Raw genomic sequence first — 19,664 nt, forward strand, 5'->3', positions numbered from 1 at the left:
CTTACCTTTAACATTAATATTTAGCACTTCCATGTTCCTACAAAGTTTAAAAACACCTGTTATTCTTCTGTCATTTTCGAGGAATCTACCTCATCCATGGGAATAGTGTCAACTAACAGCATAAAACCTAACAAATTGTGTTTCTTAACGGCTATTGTGTTGTGTTTCTTAACGGCTATTTTGTTGTGTTTCTTAACGGCTATTGTGTTGTGTTTCTTAACGGCTATTGTTTCTTAACGGATATTGTGTTGTGTTTCTTAGCGGATATTGTGTTGTGTTTCTTAACGGCTATTGTGTTGTGTTTCTTAGCGGCTATTGTGTTGTGTTTCTTAACGGCTATTGTGTTGTGTTTCTTAGCGGCTATTGTGTTGTGTTTCTTAACGGCTATTGTTTCTTAGCGGCTATTGTGTTGTGTTTCTTAACGGCTATTGAGTTGTGTTTCTTAACGGCTATTGTTTCTTAACGGCTATTGTGTTGTGTTTCTTAACGGCTATTGTGTTGTGTTTCTTAGCGGCTATTGTTTCTTAACGGCTATTTTGTTGTGTTTCTTAACGGCTATTGTGTTGTGTTTCTTAACGGCTATTGTGTTGTGTTTCTTAACGGCTATTGTGTTGTGTTTCTTAGCGGCTATTGTTTCTTAACGGCTATTTTGTTGTGTTTCTTAACGGATATTGTGTTGTGTTTCTTAGCGGCTATTGTGTTGTGTTTCTTAACGGATATTGTGTTGTGTTTCTTAGCGGCTATTGTGTTGTGTTTCTTAACGGATATTGTGTTGTGTTTCTTAACGGCTATTGTTTCTTAACGGCTATTTTGTTGTGTTTCTTAACGGCTATTGTGTTGTGTTTCTTAACGGCTATTGTGTTGTGTTTCTTAACGGCTATTTTGTTGTGTTTCTTAACGGCTATTGTGTTGTGTTTCTTAATGGCTATTGTGTTGTGTTTCTTAATGGCTATTAATTACAGTGAAATCAGGAATTAAAACATGACTTGCCCGGACATCATTCATATACTCACTGAATATTTCCAACGTATTTATCGTCTTCCTGTGTGGTGACAACTCGAAACACTCGACTGCCCAACTCGGTCGTTCTATTGTTGACGTCATCCCTGAATTGTATATTTGTTATCGAAAATGTCATCTGCCTATTTTTCCCGGAATCACGGTCTGTAGCCTATACGGAAGGAGGGAGGATTCATAACCAATCATATCGCAGCCAAGTCTTCAAGTTAAATGAATTAAATGGTGTACTTTATATTATATTCAAAACAATACTGCATGCCATGCAGCTGTCCCACTATGTCCAGTAAAATGATGGCATATTGCTGAGTCTACCTTTTATTAATAATCTACATTTTGAGATAAAAAAAATAAAATAGTGCCCTGCCCTATATGGAAGGGGGAAAAATAACTCATATCGCAGCCAAGTCTTCAAGTTAAATGTACTAAATGGTATACTTTATATTAGATTATATTTTCTTCTGCATAGCATGCAGCTGTCCCACTATGTATAATGATGGCATATTGCTGAGTCTACATTTTGAGATTAAAAAAAAAAAAAAAACTTGTTTTGCTATACCTTATCAAATAGAAAAATAACTGACGTTGTCGATTTTATACTCACAGTGACACTGGCTATTACTGAGCCTACAGAGGCCGTCTCTGAAACCACAACTGCAGACAGGGTAAAGTAGGTAAGAACACTGTTAAGTCAGTCTGTAGCTATATAGCTTCATATCATAAAGTAAAATGAATTATCATATATATATATATATATATATATAAACAAAAATACGATATTCAGATATTCAGATTTACCATACAACGTGCTGAAGTTTAGAAACATATTTACCATATAAGGAATCTGTTGTTTCGAAAGCAGGGGCATTGTCATTGATGTCTTCGATGTTGATCACAATGTGCCCTGAAATTAATTTGAATTGTTAGAATACATTGAAAGATATTAAAGTTACAAACGTAGATATTAACGATACTAATGTTACAAAATAAGGTTACAAATTTCTGGTAACATTCCCAGAATTCCCAAGTTTTCCAGAAATCCCAGTTGCAGGATTATTGGAGTTCCTGCTTATTCCCACCTCATCCCCAGAGTCGTTCCCAGGGAACCTTTCAACCTGGGAATTTTACAACCCAAAAAGAGCCAGAACCAAACAGAACCAGACAGAGGTACCGACCTGGTGTTGCGCTGTTGTTCTCCCCTTTCTGGGTCAACTCATCCACCACCTGGGCCTCCAGCTCAACCTGGTCACACTTCTCAAAGTCGATCACAAACTCCTCGTTCAGCATGATCTCCCCTGTGGGCTCCAGAATGAACCAGTCCTCTGGGCAGGGCCCGAGAGTCAGGGAGCCGTTACAGCGGCACATAGTGGAGACCAGCTGGTAGACCAGGAAGTGATTCATGTCCAGGTCCACCCCTTTGAAACTCCCCACGGCTTCAGTGATAGTGGTGTTCTCCTTTATGTGCAACGGGGCAACAGGCTTAAACTGGGGCCTCTCATCATTCACATCCACCACAATCACCTCCACGTTTACAGTGTCCTTCATGAATCCCAGGTCCATGGCCTCTACATCCAGGCTGAAGGTTTTGAAGCTGCTCTCGTAGTCTAACTCGATGTCCGGGTCGACCGTGATGTTGCCAATGTACCCATCGGGTTCGTCCTTGAAGGTTTGGATGATGAATTGTCCAAAGCTTCCGCTGACTATGCTGAAGGAGATGCGGTTGTGATCGATCGTTTGGTCTAAGTCCACTGCCTGGACGGAGCCCACAAATTCAGCTGTTGGAGAAAGACAGAAATAGACGGCCTTGTGTTTTTCAATTCATGCTTATCTAGATGTTTTTGGTAGATTATTAAACATTTATTATCAACAAAGCAAGTCAGTTAAGATCAAATTCCACAATGATGGCATGGTAAGTGGCGAGAGGCATGTTTTATTGGCGGGAGATAGCTTATGTTTGAGGCAATGATCAATGTTTTTCTGAGGAGAAGTAGGGACTAAACCACATCGAAAATTTAATCAGGGTACTGGCGGCAAAATGTCTGAATTCAACAACAAGAAACATGTGCTTACCTTTCTTCCCCTCCTCCACTAAGAATTTGTAAGACTTTTTTCGAAACTTCGGTGTGTTGTCGTTGATATCCTAGGTTGGAAATTAGAAGACCAGTGAAGCTTTACAATTTACAATTTATGTTCACGAAGTTGACAAAGATACAAGGTAATGAAGCTTTCCTCTTACTTCTGATCACGTCAAGAAGACACACTTACACATTAAACAATCTGTCGAAAGTTCTATCCAGTCGAAAAAGACGTACAAAGTCTGGGTCCATAAAGCATAAAGCTTCTCAGATTAAGAATGGTGATCAAGGATCAGTATTTCCTTCTAAATCTAAAGATAAAAGTCTAATAAAATCATATTTTATTGGTCGCACACATATATTCAGCAGATGCTATTGGGGTTGTAGAGAAATGCTTGTGTTCCTAGCTCCAACAGTGCAGTAGTATCTAACAAGTCAAAACAAGACACACAAATCTAAAAGTACACGAGTGGAATTAAGAAATATATAATATTAGGACAAGCAATATCGGAGTCCTGAGGATAAATACAGTATGTATGTACTAGTCAAAAGTATGGACACACCTACTCATTCAAGGTTTATTTTTTGTGTGACTATTTTCTACATTGTACAAAAATAGTGAAGACATCAAAACTATTAAATAACACATATGGAATCAAGTAGTATCATTTAAAAAAAAATATATATATATATATATATATATATATAACTAAATATATTTTCAATTCGTCAAAGTAGCCACCCTTTGCCTTGATGACAGCTTTGCACACTCTTGGCATTATCTCAACCAGCTTCATGAGGTAGTCACCTGGAATGCATTTCAATTAACAGGTGTGCCTTGTAACACAAACACATGTGGAAAAAGTCCAGTGTAATTCCTTGTGGGCCGTTGTGGTATCAGCTTGAGGAGGAATATACACGGCTGTGACTATAACAGAATAGAATTATCTTGGGAGGTAATATGGTCTGCATTATCTTGGGAGGTAATATGGTCTGCATTTGATTGTGAGGTATTCTAGGTCAGGTGAACAAAAGGACTTGACTTCCTGTATGTTATCACAATCACACCATGAGTAGTTAATCATGATACATACACCTCCGCCTTTCTTCTTCACGGAGAGTTCTTTATTCCTGTCTGTGCAATGAACTGAGAACCCAGCTGGCTGTATGGACCAGGACAGTATATCCAGAGAGAGCCATGATTCCGTGAAACAGAGTATGTTACAGTCCCTGATGTCTCTCTCGAAGGAGATCCTCACCCTGAACCTGTCTACTTTATTGTTCAGAGACTGAACATTAGCGAGTAATATATTCGGAAGCGGTGGATGGTGTGCACGCCTCCTGAGTCGGACTAGAAGTCCACTCCGAACACCTCTTCTCCATTGGCGGCAGCTTGAAACAGCCTCAGGGATAAGTTAAATTGGTTGAGTACGAACAAAGGATCCAATTCGGGAAAGTTGTATTTCTGGTCGTAACGCTGGTGAGTTACCGCCGCTCTGATATCCAGAAGTTATTTCTGGCTGTATGTAATAACGCAAAACATTTTCTGGGATAATAATATAGGATTTTTTTATTTTATTTTTTTAAATAAAACATTAATGCAAAGTTGTTTAGGACCTAGTGCCAAGGGGGACATGATTCTAGATCAACAGTCCTACTCTGAGATGCTTTGTGAATATGGGCCCAGGTACCAATACACCCTGTCTGTGCACTTGTTAAAGGTTTGTGAGGGATGGACAGTGATCTTACCTCCACATTGATGATGACTGGCACCCATGTGGCCAGTGGTGGACTGCCTTTGTCAGTTGCTGTCACATTTAACTTAACCTGCCCATTATCCTCGGCCTGCATGGCCTCTCTGTCTAACGGGCCATTGTTCTCCAACCAGCCTGTGGTGGGGTCAATGGTGAATTTGCCACTGTAGTTACTGTTAACTATTCCATACACAATCTCGCTGTTGGGCGGCTCATCTCTGTCAGTAGCCTGCAAACGAGGAGAAGGAAAAAATTCACCAACAACCTTTAAGCAGCACAGCGATCTAGCAAAATTCGGATAACTTTTTCCCAAAGTTCCTGGAAGATTCCTGAAATTCAGCACAGAATAAGCAGGAAATCTGGAATCCTCTGACCTGGATTCTTCAAAAAACCTGGGACTTTTTGGGAAGTTACTAGAATTATCCCGGGTCTACTACGGGTCTCTGCCATAGACTAGCATGAGGCTCAGCTGTAGACCGTTTTAACCCTTTGGTTACTGTGTGTAGAGCAAGGGGGACTCAAACTCATTCCATGGAGGGGGCCAGTGGCTGCTGGTTGTTGTTATTTCCTTTCAATCTTTGTCAAATGAAGTCTTAAGACAACCAGGTGAGGGGAGTTTCTAACTTATCAGTGACCTTCAATTGATCCAATAAGCACAAGGAAGAAGTGATAACCTGGAAACTCTCAGCCCTCCATGGAACACCCGTGTTGTAGAGTAGGGGGTTTTCAAATCTATTCTTAGGTTCCTCAAGCGTTCTATGTTTACATTTGTTTTATACAGGGGTCAATTAAGAACAGTTTCTTATTTACAATGCTTATTCCACACCTTATTCATCTAATAATAAAGTCCTTGATTAGGTGAATCAGCTGAGCTAGTTCAGGGCTACAGCAAAATCATAAAACGTCTAAGGGGGTCCCTGAGGAGAGGTTTGAAATACACTTGTATAGAGACAGATATTGACCTGGACTTGAATTCGTAGGTTTGAGCCCTCTTTCACATAGTCGATGTAGGATTCTCTGTTGAACTGTGGTGTCTGGTCGTTGATGTCTGCCAGTGTGATTTCTAACACAGCGTTCCCTGTGTTGTTGGCCTGGTCTCTTGCTTGCAGAGTTGGAGAATACAGGGAGGTGACCTCTCGGTCGATCAGTTTGCTGTTTGTCACATAGATCCTCCCCGTCATTGCATTCACATTGAAGTACTTTAGTCTGAAAACCAGAAATCTCTTTTAGTAATTAGTTCTCATGTATTGGGTCTCGTTTCACAAACTTTGGCACCTCATGTCAGACAACATCAAAGTTGATATACTGTATATTGTTTAGGTTTTATGAAAGCCTCTTATATAAAGCAAACTAAATGAATGAAGTATCATATAGACAGAAGAAAACCCTGGAATGGATCACAATACAACACAGAGTGATAATGGAGTGTAGTGTACGCACATGCTGTCGGGAAGAAGTCTGTATCTGATGTTACCAACATCCATAGTGTCAGGATCGGTTGCCTGGAGAGAAGTAGAGTTTTTGTGATTGTACTTCCAATACATTTAGCAGCAACAAATAAAATAACAACTAAGACAAGAACCCAAGTCAAAGGACCTTTGATTCACATTTTATTACGAGTGTGTTGGTTATATTTACACCCAGCAGTGTGACCTGGGTTGTTGAGTGAGTTAACACTCGATACTTCAAGACGCTGTTCAAATCAAACACAGAGCGCATTGCACATTGGTTGAATTCCAGGCAGAATGGTAACAATAACATAGACCCGCTGTTAGAATGGTAACAATAACATAGACCCGCTGTTAGAATGGTAACAATAACATAGACCCGCTGTTAGAATGGTAACAATAACATAGACCCGCTGTTAAAATGGTAACAATAACATAGACCCGCTGTTAGAATGGTAACAATAACATAGACCCGCTGTTAGAATGGTAACAATAACATAGACCCGCTGTTAAAATGGTAACAATAACATAGACCCGCTGTTAGAATGGTAACAATAACATAGACCCGCTGTTAGAATGGTAACAATAACATAGACCCGCTGTTAGAATGGTAACAATAACATAGACCCGCTGTTAGAATGGTAACAATAACATAGACCCGCTGATAGAATGGTAACAATAACATAGACCCGCTGTTAGAATGGTAACAATAACATAGACCCGCAGTTAGAATGGTAACAATAACATAGACCCGCTGTTAAAATGGTAACAATAACATAGACCCGCTGTTAGAATGGTAACAATAACATAGACCCGCTGTTAGAATGGTAACAATAACATAGACCCGCTGTTAGAATGGTAACAATAACATAGACCCGCTGTTAGAATGGTAACAATAACATAGACCCGCTGTTAGAATGGTAACAATAACATAGACCCGCTGTTAGAATGGTAACAATAACATAGACCCGCTGTTAGAATGGTAACAATAACATAGACCCGCTGTTAGAATGGTAACAATAACATAGACCCGCTGTTAGAATGGTAACAATAACATAGACCCGCTGTTAGAATGGTAACAATAACATAGACCCGCTGTTAGAATGGTAACAATAACATAGACCTACTGTTATCGTGTCCACAGTGGTTCCATTAGGACTGTGCTCATCAACCTTGAGGATGTAGACTTCTTTGGGGAACGTGGGGCTGTTGTCATTAATGTCTTTGATCTGAATGGTGACTGTAGCTGTGGAACAGCAGTCTGCTGTATTGGAGTCCTTGGCGATAATCTGTACAGGAAAACAACCACAATTTAACCTCAAGTTTGAATCACAGACTTTCGGGGCGGAGTAAGAATGTTGTACTCTGTGGTAAACCTCAGGTTATTAACTGTTCGGTGAAGAGAGTGCCATTTGAGACAACAACAACAAAAAAGCGTTGGTTTTGAAAATGGTGATATGATCTGTCAAAAACAATACTTTTTGGGGTACAATGTGTTGTCATCATTCACGTTCTGCAGCTCGACCACCGTCCTGGTAGAGACCGTTAATTAAATGTGTCTTGCGTGTCCGCAGTTCACCTGGCTATAGACGTGTGAAGGAGCACAATGGCATCTCCTTTAGCATAAGTAATCCACCTGTTTGTAATGGATCGTCTTAAGAAAACCGACTCAAAAACCTGTTTCAGCCTAAACTGGGATCATTCTGACTCTGGACACACTCGAAGCCGCTTAGTTTGTCTGGTTAAAATCTTCGATCGACTTGTCACACATCTTCTTTGAAAATACTGTCGAATGTATTTGAATGATTATGATAACAAGGTGGTCCTTGATGATTTGTTGACAATGGTGTTTGTCTTTGGTTTCATTCGGTCAAATTGTAGTGAAGACATTCCCCACATTTACGTGGACATCGTACCTTACTTTTGACCTTGATCCTTATTGGGCCCTGGTGAAAAGTAGTGCACTAAATAGGGAATAGGTTGCCATTTGAGACTCATACCTGGATAACCATTGATGTTTTGGTCTCGTAGTCCACAGCCTGGGAGTTCTTGACCATGATCTGAACCGAGCTTTCTGAGTAGGCAATCTGTGGCGATACACTGAACGCATCCTTGTCTGGTCCAGCAAGACTTATTTCGAATTTTCCATTATCACCCTACATCAGAATACAGATGTTGATCAATGTTCTGGCCTGAGTAAAACTCTGGTCCCACATGACTTTTGACGTTGTTGTTTTTTTTTTAATAAAAATATATTTTGTGATTAGTGTTGCAAAATTCCAGTAAATGTTCAAGTAATCCTGGTTGAAGGATTTTAGATTTAGTTTTTCATTATTCCTTTCCCCCCTCCGAACTCTGGGAATCTTCCAACCAAGAGTTACAGAAAATATCAACAATTTTTCCAACCCTATTTCTTAGAAAGGACTGACCTGATCCAAATCTTTGGCTCTGATGTTGAGGTCGTCGACTGGAACACCCATGGAGGAGTGTTCAAAGATGTTGGCCGTGAAGCTGCTGGCCTCCGCGCAGGGCTCCACACCACAGTCATAAAATTTAGGCTTGTTGTCGTTGATGTCACCGATGCTAATCCGCACCTCAGTGGAGGTGTGTGCTTGGGTCCCCAGAATGCTTGGATGAACCTCCGTTGCCTGGAATTTTAGTTTTTTATTAACAATGGGTCAGCCTGAAATTAAAATATTGTCTTTTGGAAATTACGTAAAGGATTTAAGCAATAAGAGTATACCGTCACTTTAAGGGCCACAACATAATTGATGTCCAACAAAGCCTCTCTGTCAATATCACTTTTGACAGATATGATTCCATCGTTGGCCGTGATGTCAAACAGGTCATCGGTACCTGCAAAAATAACAAAACATATATCACAGTCCAATCTTCATCATTATTCCAACAATTTTTGAATGAAAAACAACAACAACAAAAAATCGTTATTTTTTTCAAGACTTGTCAGCACACTGGCAACGGACAGCGTTTACGCTGATGTTCCGCTAACAACCTGTAATGAGCAGACGTTCAAAGAATTAGCTGTACTCACCTTCAATGCTGTAGGTGATGTCATCGTTGATTCCCGAGTCCTGATCAATTGCAGTCACTTTAAACACAAACTGGCCCTGAAATGGAAGGGAGACGGTAGAGTTCAGTTAAAGGCTGACGTCAACAGAGGCTTTGTCCCCTTTGGCATCCCAAAAGTAGTTAAATGGCCCTAATCCAAAGTAGTAAATGGCCCTGATCATATGTAGTAAATGGCCCTGATCAAATATAGTAAATGGCCCTGATCATATGTAGTAAATGGCCCTGATCATATGTAGTAAATGGCCCTGATCAAATATAGTAAATGGCCCTGATCCAAAGTAGTAAATGGCCCTGATCATATGTAGTAAATGGCCCTGATCAAATATAGTAAATGGCCCTGATCCAATGTAGTAAATGGCCCTGATCAAATATAGAAAATGGCCCTGATCCAAAGTAGTAAATGGCCCTGATCATATGTAGTAAATGGCCCTGATCCAATGTAGTAAATGGCCCTGATCCAAAGTAGTAAATGGCCCTGATCCAAAGTAGTAAATGGCCCTGATCAAAAGTTTAACAACAAGTAGGGAAATGGTACCATTTGGAACTTTACTTTTTTCTATTTAGGAAGATGTATGTGTACGACAATACAGCAACTAGCAACAACAATAAACAAATTGTAAAAGGACTTAGCAGTTGGTAGAAAACACGATGTGAGCGTTTATTTGATATTCTGAGGTCGGTCGAACTATGAACTAAAAAGAAAGTGCCCCGTTTTGGCAACACCTGACCTCACCACGGGAGAATGCTCAGTGACAGTAGTCGCGTAAGGAGTACTTAGAAACCGTGGATCCATGTCTGGGACGTCCACCACGGTGATGAAAGCAAAAGCAATGTTGGACTGATGAACAGGTTCAGGTTCATTATACACAGGGCCTCCACCATCCTGTGAGGTGGAAAAGCACAATCAGAAACACACAACAAACAAAAAAACACATTTAATAAGACTGTTTCTCAGATTAAGCCCACAACTGGATCGGAAAACCATGATCAATTCCAGAAAGAACATGCTTGTTAGTCAGGAATAGAGAAAACAAAATAACTTTCCAATAAGTGACTAGTGAAGAACAGTGAATAGAGTGTTGAGATGGGCTACTTACAGTGGCGTTGATCTTGAGCCTGTAGAAAGTGCTCAGACTTGTGAAATTCAGTTGTTTAACCAGTTTGACTTCGCCATTATTCTCATTGATAGTAAAATGATTTAGTCCATCACTTGGACTAGCCTAGAATCGAGGAGAGAGTTGGGTTTAAATACATGGAGTTGATATGACGAGGCACATGGTCCGTTCTAATTTTGGTTCTAATGGGGGTGTAACTTGGTTCTAATGGGGGTGTATCTTGGTTCTAATGGGGGTGTAATTTGGTTCTAATGGGGGTGTAACTTGGTTCTAATGGGGGTGTAACTTAGTTCTAATGGGGGTGTAACTTAGTTCTAATGGGGGTGTAACTTGGTTCTAATGGGGGTGTAACTTGGTTCTAATGGGGGTGTAACTTGGTTCTAAGTTCACTGTTGATGTTTTGCGTCAGGTTCACTTATGAATCAATACAGAAAATCAGCTTTCTGTCCAAAAGCAATACTTACCTCATCAATGTGGTACTTTACAACAGCAGCAAGTCCAGCGTCTACATCTTTGGCATATACTTGAAACAGAACCGTGTCCAAGGCAGTGTTCTAATGACGATAAACAGACAGAGGGGGACGAGGAAGTTGGAGGCACAATAGTACTTTAGAAAAGTACGTTTCAAATGTATAGCACAACATTTTTTTATCCCTGACTATACGCTACTAGCAAGGGACCCAGTCAGATGTCGATTCTCCATACTAAGTTTTATAGGATGAAGTGAGAATTAAATCACTGAGGATTACCAGCAAACTGCATACAGAATGTGTATTGTGTGAATTGTTTTATGTATTCCATTTTAGAATAAGGTTGTACCGTAACGAAATGTGAGAAAAGTCAAGGGGTCTGAATACTTTCCAAAGGCACAGTATATATATATATATATATATATATATATATATATATATATATATATATATATATATATATATATATATATATATATATATAGTTATTTATATATATATTGTTATATATATATATATATTGTTATATATATTGTTATATCTACATTGTAGAATAATAGTGAAGGCATCAAAACTATGAAATTATACATATTGAATTACATAGTAATCAAAAAAGTGTTAAACAAATCAAAATATATTTTATTTTTGAGATTCTTCAAATAGCCACCCTTTTGAACACTCTAATCCAGAAACACTCACAGCTGTAATCACTGACAAAGGTGATTCTAACATGTATTGACTCAGTGGTGTTTATACTTATGTAAATTAAATATTTCTGTATTTAATTTTCAATAAATTAGCAAAACAATTTCTAAAAAAACTTGTTTTCACTTTATTTCACTTTTATTGTGGGTGAATGTTTTTATTGAATCCATTTTCTATTTAGGCTGGAACAACAAAATACGTTCTAAGTCTAAGAATAGTCTAAAAATACTTTCTGTAAAAATTATGACAACAATATAAATACTTTTCTAAAATGTCATTATAAATTACTAAAGTTTCTATAGATTTCACAAATTACCAGATTTTCTGAAAAGTTTTGAAACCATTGTCTGTTTAGATGATTTCACAGACTCATAACGTTTCCCACAATTTATTAATTATGTCTGGAAAATTAATTGAACGTACCATATAAATGAAATTCTTATTAAAGGAATGTAAAATTAGTAAGTTTACTTACTTCTTCGACATTTACGTTGTAAGGTGTATTTTCAAATATGGGTTGGTTATCGTTCGCATCTACTACGATTATCTGAATGTCTTTGCTAACCTAAAAAAAGATGACATGATATATTGTGCATGTTATAAAATATACATTTGTTAAAAACAATAAAATACATTTAAAAAATAGAGTTAAAAAATGTTTATGTTTTGTATTTTATTAGGATCCCCGTTAGCTGTTGCAAAAGCAGCAGCTACTCTTCCTGGGGTCCAACACAGAACATGACACATAATACAGAATGACATAATACAGAACCTTAATAGACAAGAACAGATCAAGGACAAAACTACATAGATTTCTTTAAAAAAAAGGCCAACACACAAACTATCTAGGTCAAATAGGGGAGAGGTGTTGTGCCGTGAGATGTTGCTTTATCTGTTTTGTTAAACAACGTTTGCTGTTCATTTGAGCAACATGAGATTGAACAGAGTTCCATGCAATAATGTTTCTATATAATACCGTACGTTTTCTTGAATTTGTTCTGGATTTGGGGACTGTGAAAAGAGTTAGAGGCTTTATTGTGAACTTACTGTGTAATCTGCGTCAGAAACCACAATGCCGATAGAGAATACACCCTTGTCCTAAACAAATACAAGCCAATCAATTAAAGATTCAGGTCAGGAAAAATAAAGGATAAAATACTGAAATACTAAAATGGTTGAAACAATATTGAAATACTAAAATGGTTGAAACAATACTGAAATACTAAAATGGGAGACGAGGACTTACATCATCATCTCTCTCCAAGGGGGTCCGGATGGTTACTGTCCCTGTGTTTGCGTCGCAATTAAAGTAGCTTGCTTTTGGCCCAGTAATTATGTATGTCAGTGGGTCAGGAATAGAATCGGGATCGTATGTTTCTATTTGAAAGGCAAATTCATCTGAAGAGAGAGAGAGAGAGAGAGAGAGAGAGAGAGAGAGAGAGAGAGAGAGAGAGAGAGAGAGAGAGAGAGAGAGAGAGAGAGAGAGAGAGAGAGAGAGAGAGAGAGAGAGAGAGAGAGAGAGAGAGAGAGAGAGAGAGAGAGAGAGAGAGAGAGAGAGAGAGAGAGAGAGAGAGAGAGAGAGAGAGAGAGAGAGAGAGAGAGAGAGAGAGAGAGAGAGAGAGAGAGAGAGAGAGAGAGAGTTGGGTTGACAAAAGGTGAGTCAAAAACGGCAGTGTAGCCTAGTGGTTAGAGCATTGGACTAGTAACCGAAAGGTTGCAAGTTCAAATCCCTGAGCTGACAAGGTACAAAATCTGTCGTTCTGCCCCTGAACAGGCAGTTAACCCACTGTTCCTAGGCTGTCATTGAAAATAAGAATTTGTTCTTAACCGACTTGCCTAGTAAAATATAGCAAAGAGCATGGGTTGACATACTATTTTGTTATAAAAAACCTTCCGTATCACTGAGTACAATAAATCAATAAATACATACTTATTGGAGTGTCTTCCTTTATTTGAGCATAACTTGTTGTAATGCTGGGGATTTGGTTTTGGCTTTGAGCTGTAGAGAAAAAAAAAGCAGTCATTGTTTAATCATATAATCTGTAAATCCAAGCAAAATGAGTCCCACTTTACAATAATATTGATAAGATTTGACATTGAGTTTAAACATCCTCACTTTGTCTGTGAAATTGCCATTAAACAACCAGTATCACTGTGTGAATAGACCGGACATTATTAGAAGTAGAAAATGAATGTGGTTAAATAGCCAGTGTAACATGAGCCCTGGAATGCATCCCAAACGACACCCTATCCCCCTGTAGGGTGTACTACTTTAGACCAGTGCTCGTATTCCCTGTGGGCTCTACTTAGGGAACAAGGTGCCATAGGGGACAGAGAGAGGTTAGAGACCCAGGTAGGTACTCACCTCCAGTGAAGAGGCTCACAAGACACAGCAGCAGCACACTGCCCTCCATCCTTCACAGGCCTGCTAACTCAGACAACACACAAACACCATATCATTACTTATTAGAACACAAACACCATATCATTACTTATTAGAACACAAACACCATATCATTACTTATTAGAACACAAACACCATATCATTACTTATTAGAACACAAAAACCATATCATTACTTATTAGAACACAAACACCATATCATTACTTATTAGAACACAAACACCATATCATTACTTATTAGAACACAAACACCATATCATTACTTATTAGAACACAAAACACCATAGAATGACTTATTAGAACACAAACACCATATCATTACTTATTAGAACACAAACACCATATCATTACTTATTAGAACACAAAACACCATAGAATGACTTATTAGAACACAAACACCATATCATTACTTATTAGAACACAAAACACCATAGAATGACTTATTAGAACACAAACACCATATCATTACTTATTAGAACACAAACACCATATCATTACTTATTAGAACACAAAACACCATAGAATGACTTATTAGAACACAAAACACCATATCATTACTTATTAGAACACAAAACACCATATCATTACTTATTAGAACACAAACACCATATCATTACTTATTAGAACACAAAACACCATATCATTACTTATTAGAACACAAACACCATAGAATGACTTATTAGAACACAAAATACCATAGAATGACTTATTAGAACACAAAACACCATATCATTACTTATTAGAACACAAACACCATATCATTACTTATTAGAACACAAAACACCATAGAATGACTTATTAGAACACAAAACACCATAGAATGACTTATTAGAACACAAAATACCATAGAATGACTTATTAGAACACAAAACACCATATCATTACTTATTAGAACACAAACACCATATCATTACTTATTAGAACACAAAACACCATAGAATGACTTATTAGAACACAAAACACCATAGAATGACTTATTAGAACACAAAATACCATAGAATGACTTATTAGAACACAAACACCATATCATTACTTATTAGAACACAAACACCATATCATTACTTATTAGAACACAAACACCATATCATTACTTATTAGAACACAAAATACCATTGAATGACTTATTAGAACACAAAATACCATAGAAGTACATTTTACAACTCAAAACAACTTGCAATCAGATAGGTATCGGTGTCTGTTTACACAGCAACACTAACGTTTGACATTTTAGTCATTTAGCAGACACTTATCCAGAGAGACATACAGGAGATATTAGGGTTAAGTGCTTTGCTCAAGGGTACATCAACAGATTTTTCACCTAGTCATCTCAGGGGTTCGAACCCAAAATGGGGTTACTGGCCCAACGCTCTTAACTGCTAAGCGACCTGCCGCCTCTAAGAACTGAAATCTGATTCCTATATCCAATCTTTTTTTTCTGACTGTCCACAGTCAGTTTTACATATATGTGACCTATATCGGATTTGTGCATTCACACTGATGTAGACTCTGAAGTAGCACACAAATGCATCGCTCATTTTCCTGTCACTGTTCCCTTATATTTTTGGGGGTGGTTGTCATGGTAACAGCAGGTATTGTACCCCCCCCCCACACACACACACACACACACATCAGAGCAAATACATCTGATCTCAGAATCCGACAGAGGTCACATATGGAGGATGGGGTTTGTGTCAGGATTCAGATCTACATATGAGGTGGCATAAATCGGAAGTAGGACGCTCAGATTCCATTGTGTGATTTTGCTGTTTACACATTAGGTAAAATACCAGATAGGTATCAGACATGCCCAAAAAATCTGAATTGGGCAGCCTGTGCGGCCTCCAGCAATATAACTATTTAAAATATAGTGTTACAGAACCTTATATAGTTGGTTTTAATGCAGAGCGTTCAATTTGCCTGGGGGGGGGGGGCAGAGAGACCAGAACTACACATTTCCCAGTATTCTACATTTAGCTCTATCATCAGAGTTATACAGCAAGTTGGCCTCGCTGAATACTTTTCATGATCAGTGAACATCAATGGATCATGTATTTTCAGATGTGTGCCAGCAGCCTATCCATTTGGCACGTAGCTAGCTAGCTAAGCAAACAACATGTGTCATTTAGCTTGCTTCATCAGAGATGAAGGTTTTATGGAAAGGGCTCGACATGTCCGTCGGACTACTGTCATCACCACTGTAGATGACAAGCAAATCAAACAATATTTGGACATAGCCATCTAGCTTATCCCTTGAACGTTAGCTGGTTAGCTAGTAATTTCGAAGTGATTTGTTATTAACTAACTAGCCAATTTGACGTGGTTCATCAATAAATATTGCCTGTTATGTCGGTGAGCAGCAATCATAATTTAAAAGCTTTTTTTTTTTAAACAACAATGTTGAAAAGGGGATCATGTTAGCTTACTTTGCTAGGTAGTCCTACAGTGCCTTCAGAAAGTATTCCCACCTGGGGCTGTGGTGGTCATGACATTTTGTCTGCCGGTGAATGTCAAGAGAATAACCGTCGGTCTCACGGTAATTGGCCGTTAATTACCACATTTAGCATCTCCCGGCTTCCACACACCTACTAGCCACTGATGCGGAACATCTACATGTTAAAAAGTCTAATAAATCCATGTAATATAGCCTACACCTTCACAATATTGAAGAGATGCATATTGAAGATGTTGGAAGAACTGTCCATATTCACTTTTCGTCAGTCAACAAGATGAGTCGGCCTAACAAACAGTAAAAGCAAAAGTCTATGTCAATCTACTATCCGCTATAGTAAAAAAGTCGACCGATTCTGTTCTGTGCAAGAAACAAATATTCAAAACACAGTCTGGGACAGTTGTGGGATGTGATAGATCCCAAATGAATACAACCACTGGCATCAAAAAAACTTTTATAAGCAATGAGGCTGATGCAACAGATCAGAAGGTTTAGCTTAAAATGTTGATAAACTATTAGGCTATTTCTTCACATTATAAGCGCAGCAATGTGCACATAAGTGTGAACGTTCCAAAATGCAATCAATTTGCGGGAAAACACCTTTCTCAAAAGTGCCCGCAAATGCAATTACGCATGTAATGCTTTTATTATGAAGGCGCATTTTTATGGTGAAAATGATCTTCCCCAAACTGGAAACTCACGCGCTGTTTATGTATAATATTTCGGCTCTTACACCCCTTGTAAAGCGGATTCATGTGCTTCATTTTAACAAGTTATTTGGTTACTTTAGTTGTGATACAAACCTTATCAAAAACATATAGGCCTATGGACTAGTCTACATGAGGTGTGCGACAATTATTTATTTTTTAAGTCACCAAAAAAAGGCACGCCCTGTTTCTTGCCTTACTTCACACAAGCTGGCCATAATTCACAAGTGATTGGCTAATATTGGCACCCATCGGACTGTTCTTGATTTAATCTTGTCTTTCCGTATACTAAATGATATATGTGTGACATTTGTTTTGATTTTGAATGGATCGTTTATCATCCACCCGTCTTGAAATGGGGGTAGGTGAAGAGGGAAAAAATAAGTAATCTATGCATTTAAATAGCAAAGGGAACACGTTTTTTTTCATTTTCATTTTTTATGCCAGGTAGGCTATACTCCTGTTGTAAAGCAATGTGCTTAATACTAGAAAAGTTGAGAAATAAACATAGTAGGCCTAGCCTGTAGAAAGCTGATGGGATCCTCCTCTTTTTAATAGAGGCCATCGAAACTCTGTTTTCTACCGCAACTTCATAGCCTTTATTAATGTTGTGCAACATGGGCTCTCACGAAGTGTTTGATTAGATTTTTCATTACATTTGCATTGATATCAGAGTGATTAGAGGGACAATAGAGTGCTGAGTACCAGGCAGTTAGCAAATTTGGTAGTCGACTAATGACCATCAGCAGCATTAGAGCTTGGAGAAGCATAGTTACCGTGACCAAACGGTCATGTGACCGCCGGTGTAGCGGTAATACGGTTACCATAACAACCCTATTGGCACCCTTTTACATTTTCCACATTTTTGTTGTGTTACAGTCTGAATTTAAAATGGATTATAATTTATATTTGGTGTCACTGATCTACACACAATACCCCATAATGTCAAAACTGAATTTTGTTTGACTCAAAGCTGTAAACGCAGACTCAAAGCTTTAATCTCAGCCAAAGTGCATCTACAAAGTATTGACTCAAGGGTATGAATGCTCATTTTAAATTAGCCTAATTTAATTTTCTATAAATAAAAATCTAAATACAGGTTTTCACTTTGTCAATATGAGGTTTTGTGTGTAGATGTGTGAGGAATTGGAGCTGTAACTCAACACAATGTAGAATAAGTCATGGGGTATGAATACTTTGTGAAGGCTCACTATACGTTGGTTGGTGATAAACATACCACTATGTTCAGCCAACTGTAATATGAAATGTGTAAGTCGCTCTGGATAAGAGCGTCTGCCAAATGACTTAAATGTAAATGTAATGTGTAGTTGTGACTATTCTCTTCAAGAGTGGGTGATATTACAACCGAATAGATAACATGTATTACACAGTCCCTTGAAAACGGTACACAGTTGTCAATGGTTTTAGCTGAGCTGGGGGTCTTCTTGCCCTCAACGGGCTAATCGAACGCCCTGCACCTTATTGTGACGCTTTATTGCTAACGAACTATACTCAATATTAAACTAAAAGTTGAATTGATAACGAACTATACTCAATATTAAACTAAAAGTTGAATTGATAACGAACTATACTCAATATTAAACTAAAAGTTGAATTGATAACGAACTATACTCAATATTAAACTAAAAGTTGAATTGATAACGAACTATACTCAATATTAAACTAAAAGTTGAATTGATAACGAACTATACTCAATATTAAACTAAAAGTTGAATTGATAACGAACTATACTCAATATTAAACTAAAAGTTATTTTAAAGTTACATTCTATTAATGAAACAGTATTGAATTATTTTTGGAGGAAACAAGTTTAATAACATTAAAAAAAGAGAAATAAGGCAAAATAACAACCAAAACGGGTCTCACTCAAATGTGTTTGTCTTATTTACTGTAAGGAAGTAGTCCGACACATATAAAACCGAGAGAAAACAGATAAGACTGGAAATAGATCATATCTGACACTCTGAATTGCCAGGCATTAAAATAAGGCTGTCATTACAGGAACGAACGCGAGTCAATGTTTAACCAGTGAGATGTGTGATACCCATGTTCTTTATCCTGTCATAAATTCAGATTATGAAAACAACGCTTTGCGTACATGGGCCAATGGCACGTTCTAAATTAATAACATACATGCGTGCAGTATAAATACAACATGTGTAATTTACAAGTTAAAAACTGTCCAAATTGTTTGTCTATTTGTATACAGTATTTCTGTATATGCCTGTGTGTTAAACATATCAGCTGATGGGGCGGCAGGTAGCCTGGTGGTTAGAGTGTTGGACCAGTAACCAGCAGGTAGCCTAGTGGTTATAGTGTTGGGCCAGTAACCAGCAGGTAGCCTAGTGGTTAGAGTGTTGGGCCAGTAACCAGCAGGTAGCCTAGTGGTTAGAGTGTTGGACCAGTAACC

General features: G+C 38.1%; 1 protein-coding gene across 2 annotated transcripts in view; it reads right to left on the minus strand.

The window, feature by feature from the left end:
* Nucleotides 1-19,664, minus strand: part of cdhr2 (cadherin related family member 2) — a 37,576-nt gene that overhangs the window by 16,941 nt on the left and 971 nt on the right. The window contains exons 2-23 of one of the 2 annotated variants that reach the window (XM_064955448.1): nt 14,040-14,099; nt 13,605-13,673; nt 12,921-13,072; nt 12,722-12,772; nt 12,150-12,239; nt 10,964-11,053; nt 10,482-10,604; nt 10,118-10,267; nt 9,347-9,422; nt 9,038-9,150; nt 8,724-8,942; nt 8,295-8,450; nt 7,422-7,583; nt 6,287-6,348; nt 5,809-6,052; nt 4,842-5,075; nt 3,088-3,157; nt 2,193-2,792; nt 1,850-1,921; nt 1,622-1,671; nt 1,014-1,171; nt 1-37 (exon numbers count right to left, since the gene is read on the minus strand). The exon at nt 1-37 is cut by the window's left edge and continues 66 nt beyond it. In XM_064955448.1, coding sequence (XP_064811520.1) covers nt 1-37; nt 1,014-1,171; nt 1,622-1,671; nt 1,850-1,921; nt 2,193-2,792; nt 3,088-3,157; nt 4,842-5,075; nt 5,809-6,052; nt 6,287-6,348; nt 7,422-7,583; nt 8,295-8,450; nt 8,724-8,942; nt 9,038-9,150; nt 9,347-9,422; nt 10,118-10,267; nt 10,482-10,604; nt 10,964-11,053; nt 12,150-12,239; nt 12,722-12,772; nt 12,921-13,072; nt 13,605-13,673; nt 14,040-14,088 — 3,027 coding nt within the window. In that variant the 5' untranslated portion in view covers nt 14,089-14,099. Of the gene's footprint in view, nt 38-1,013; nt 1,172-1,621; nt 1,672-1,849; nt 1,922-2,192; nt 2,793-3,087; nt 3,158-4,841; nt 5,076-5,808; nt 6,053-6,286; nt 6,349-7,421; nt 7,584-8,294; nt 8,451-8,723; nt 8,943-9,037; nt 9,151-9,346; nt 9,423-10,117; nt 10,268-10,481; nt 10,605-10,963; nt 11,054-12,149; nt 12,240-12,721; nt 12,773-12,920; nt 13,073-13,604; nt 13,674-14,039; nt 14,103-19,664 lie in introns of both variants that reach the window. The other variant, XM_064955447.1, reaches the window with a different exon arrangement.

Source organism: Oncorhynchus masou, chromosome 32 (genome assembly GCF_036934945.1).
Source record: "Oncorhynchus masou masou isolate Uvic2021 chromosome 32, UVic_Omas_1.1, whole genome shotgun sequence".
Lineage (NCBI taxonomy): Eukaryota > Metazoa > Chordata > Actinopteri > Salmoniformes > Salmonidae > Oncorhynchus > Oncorhynchus masou.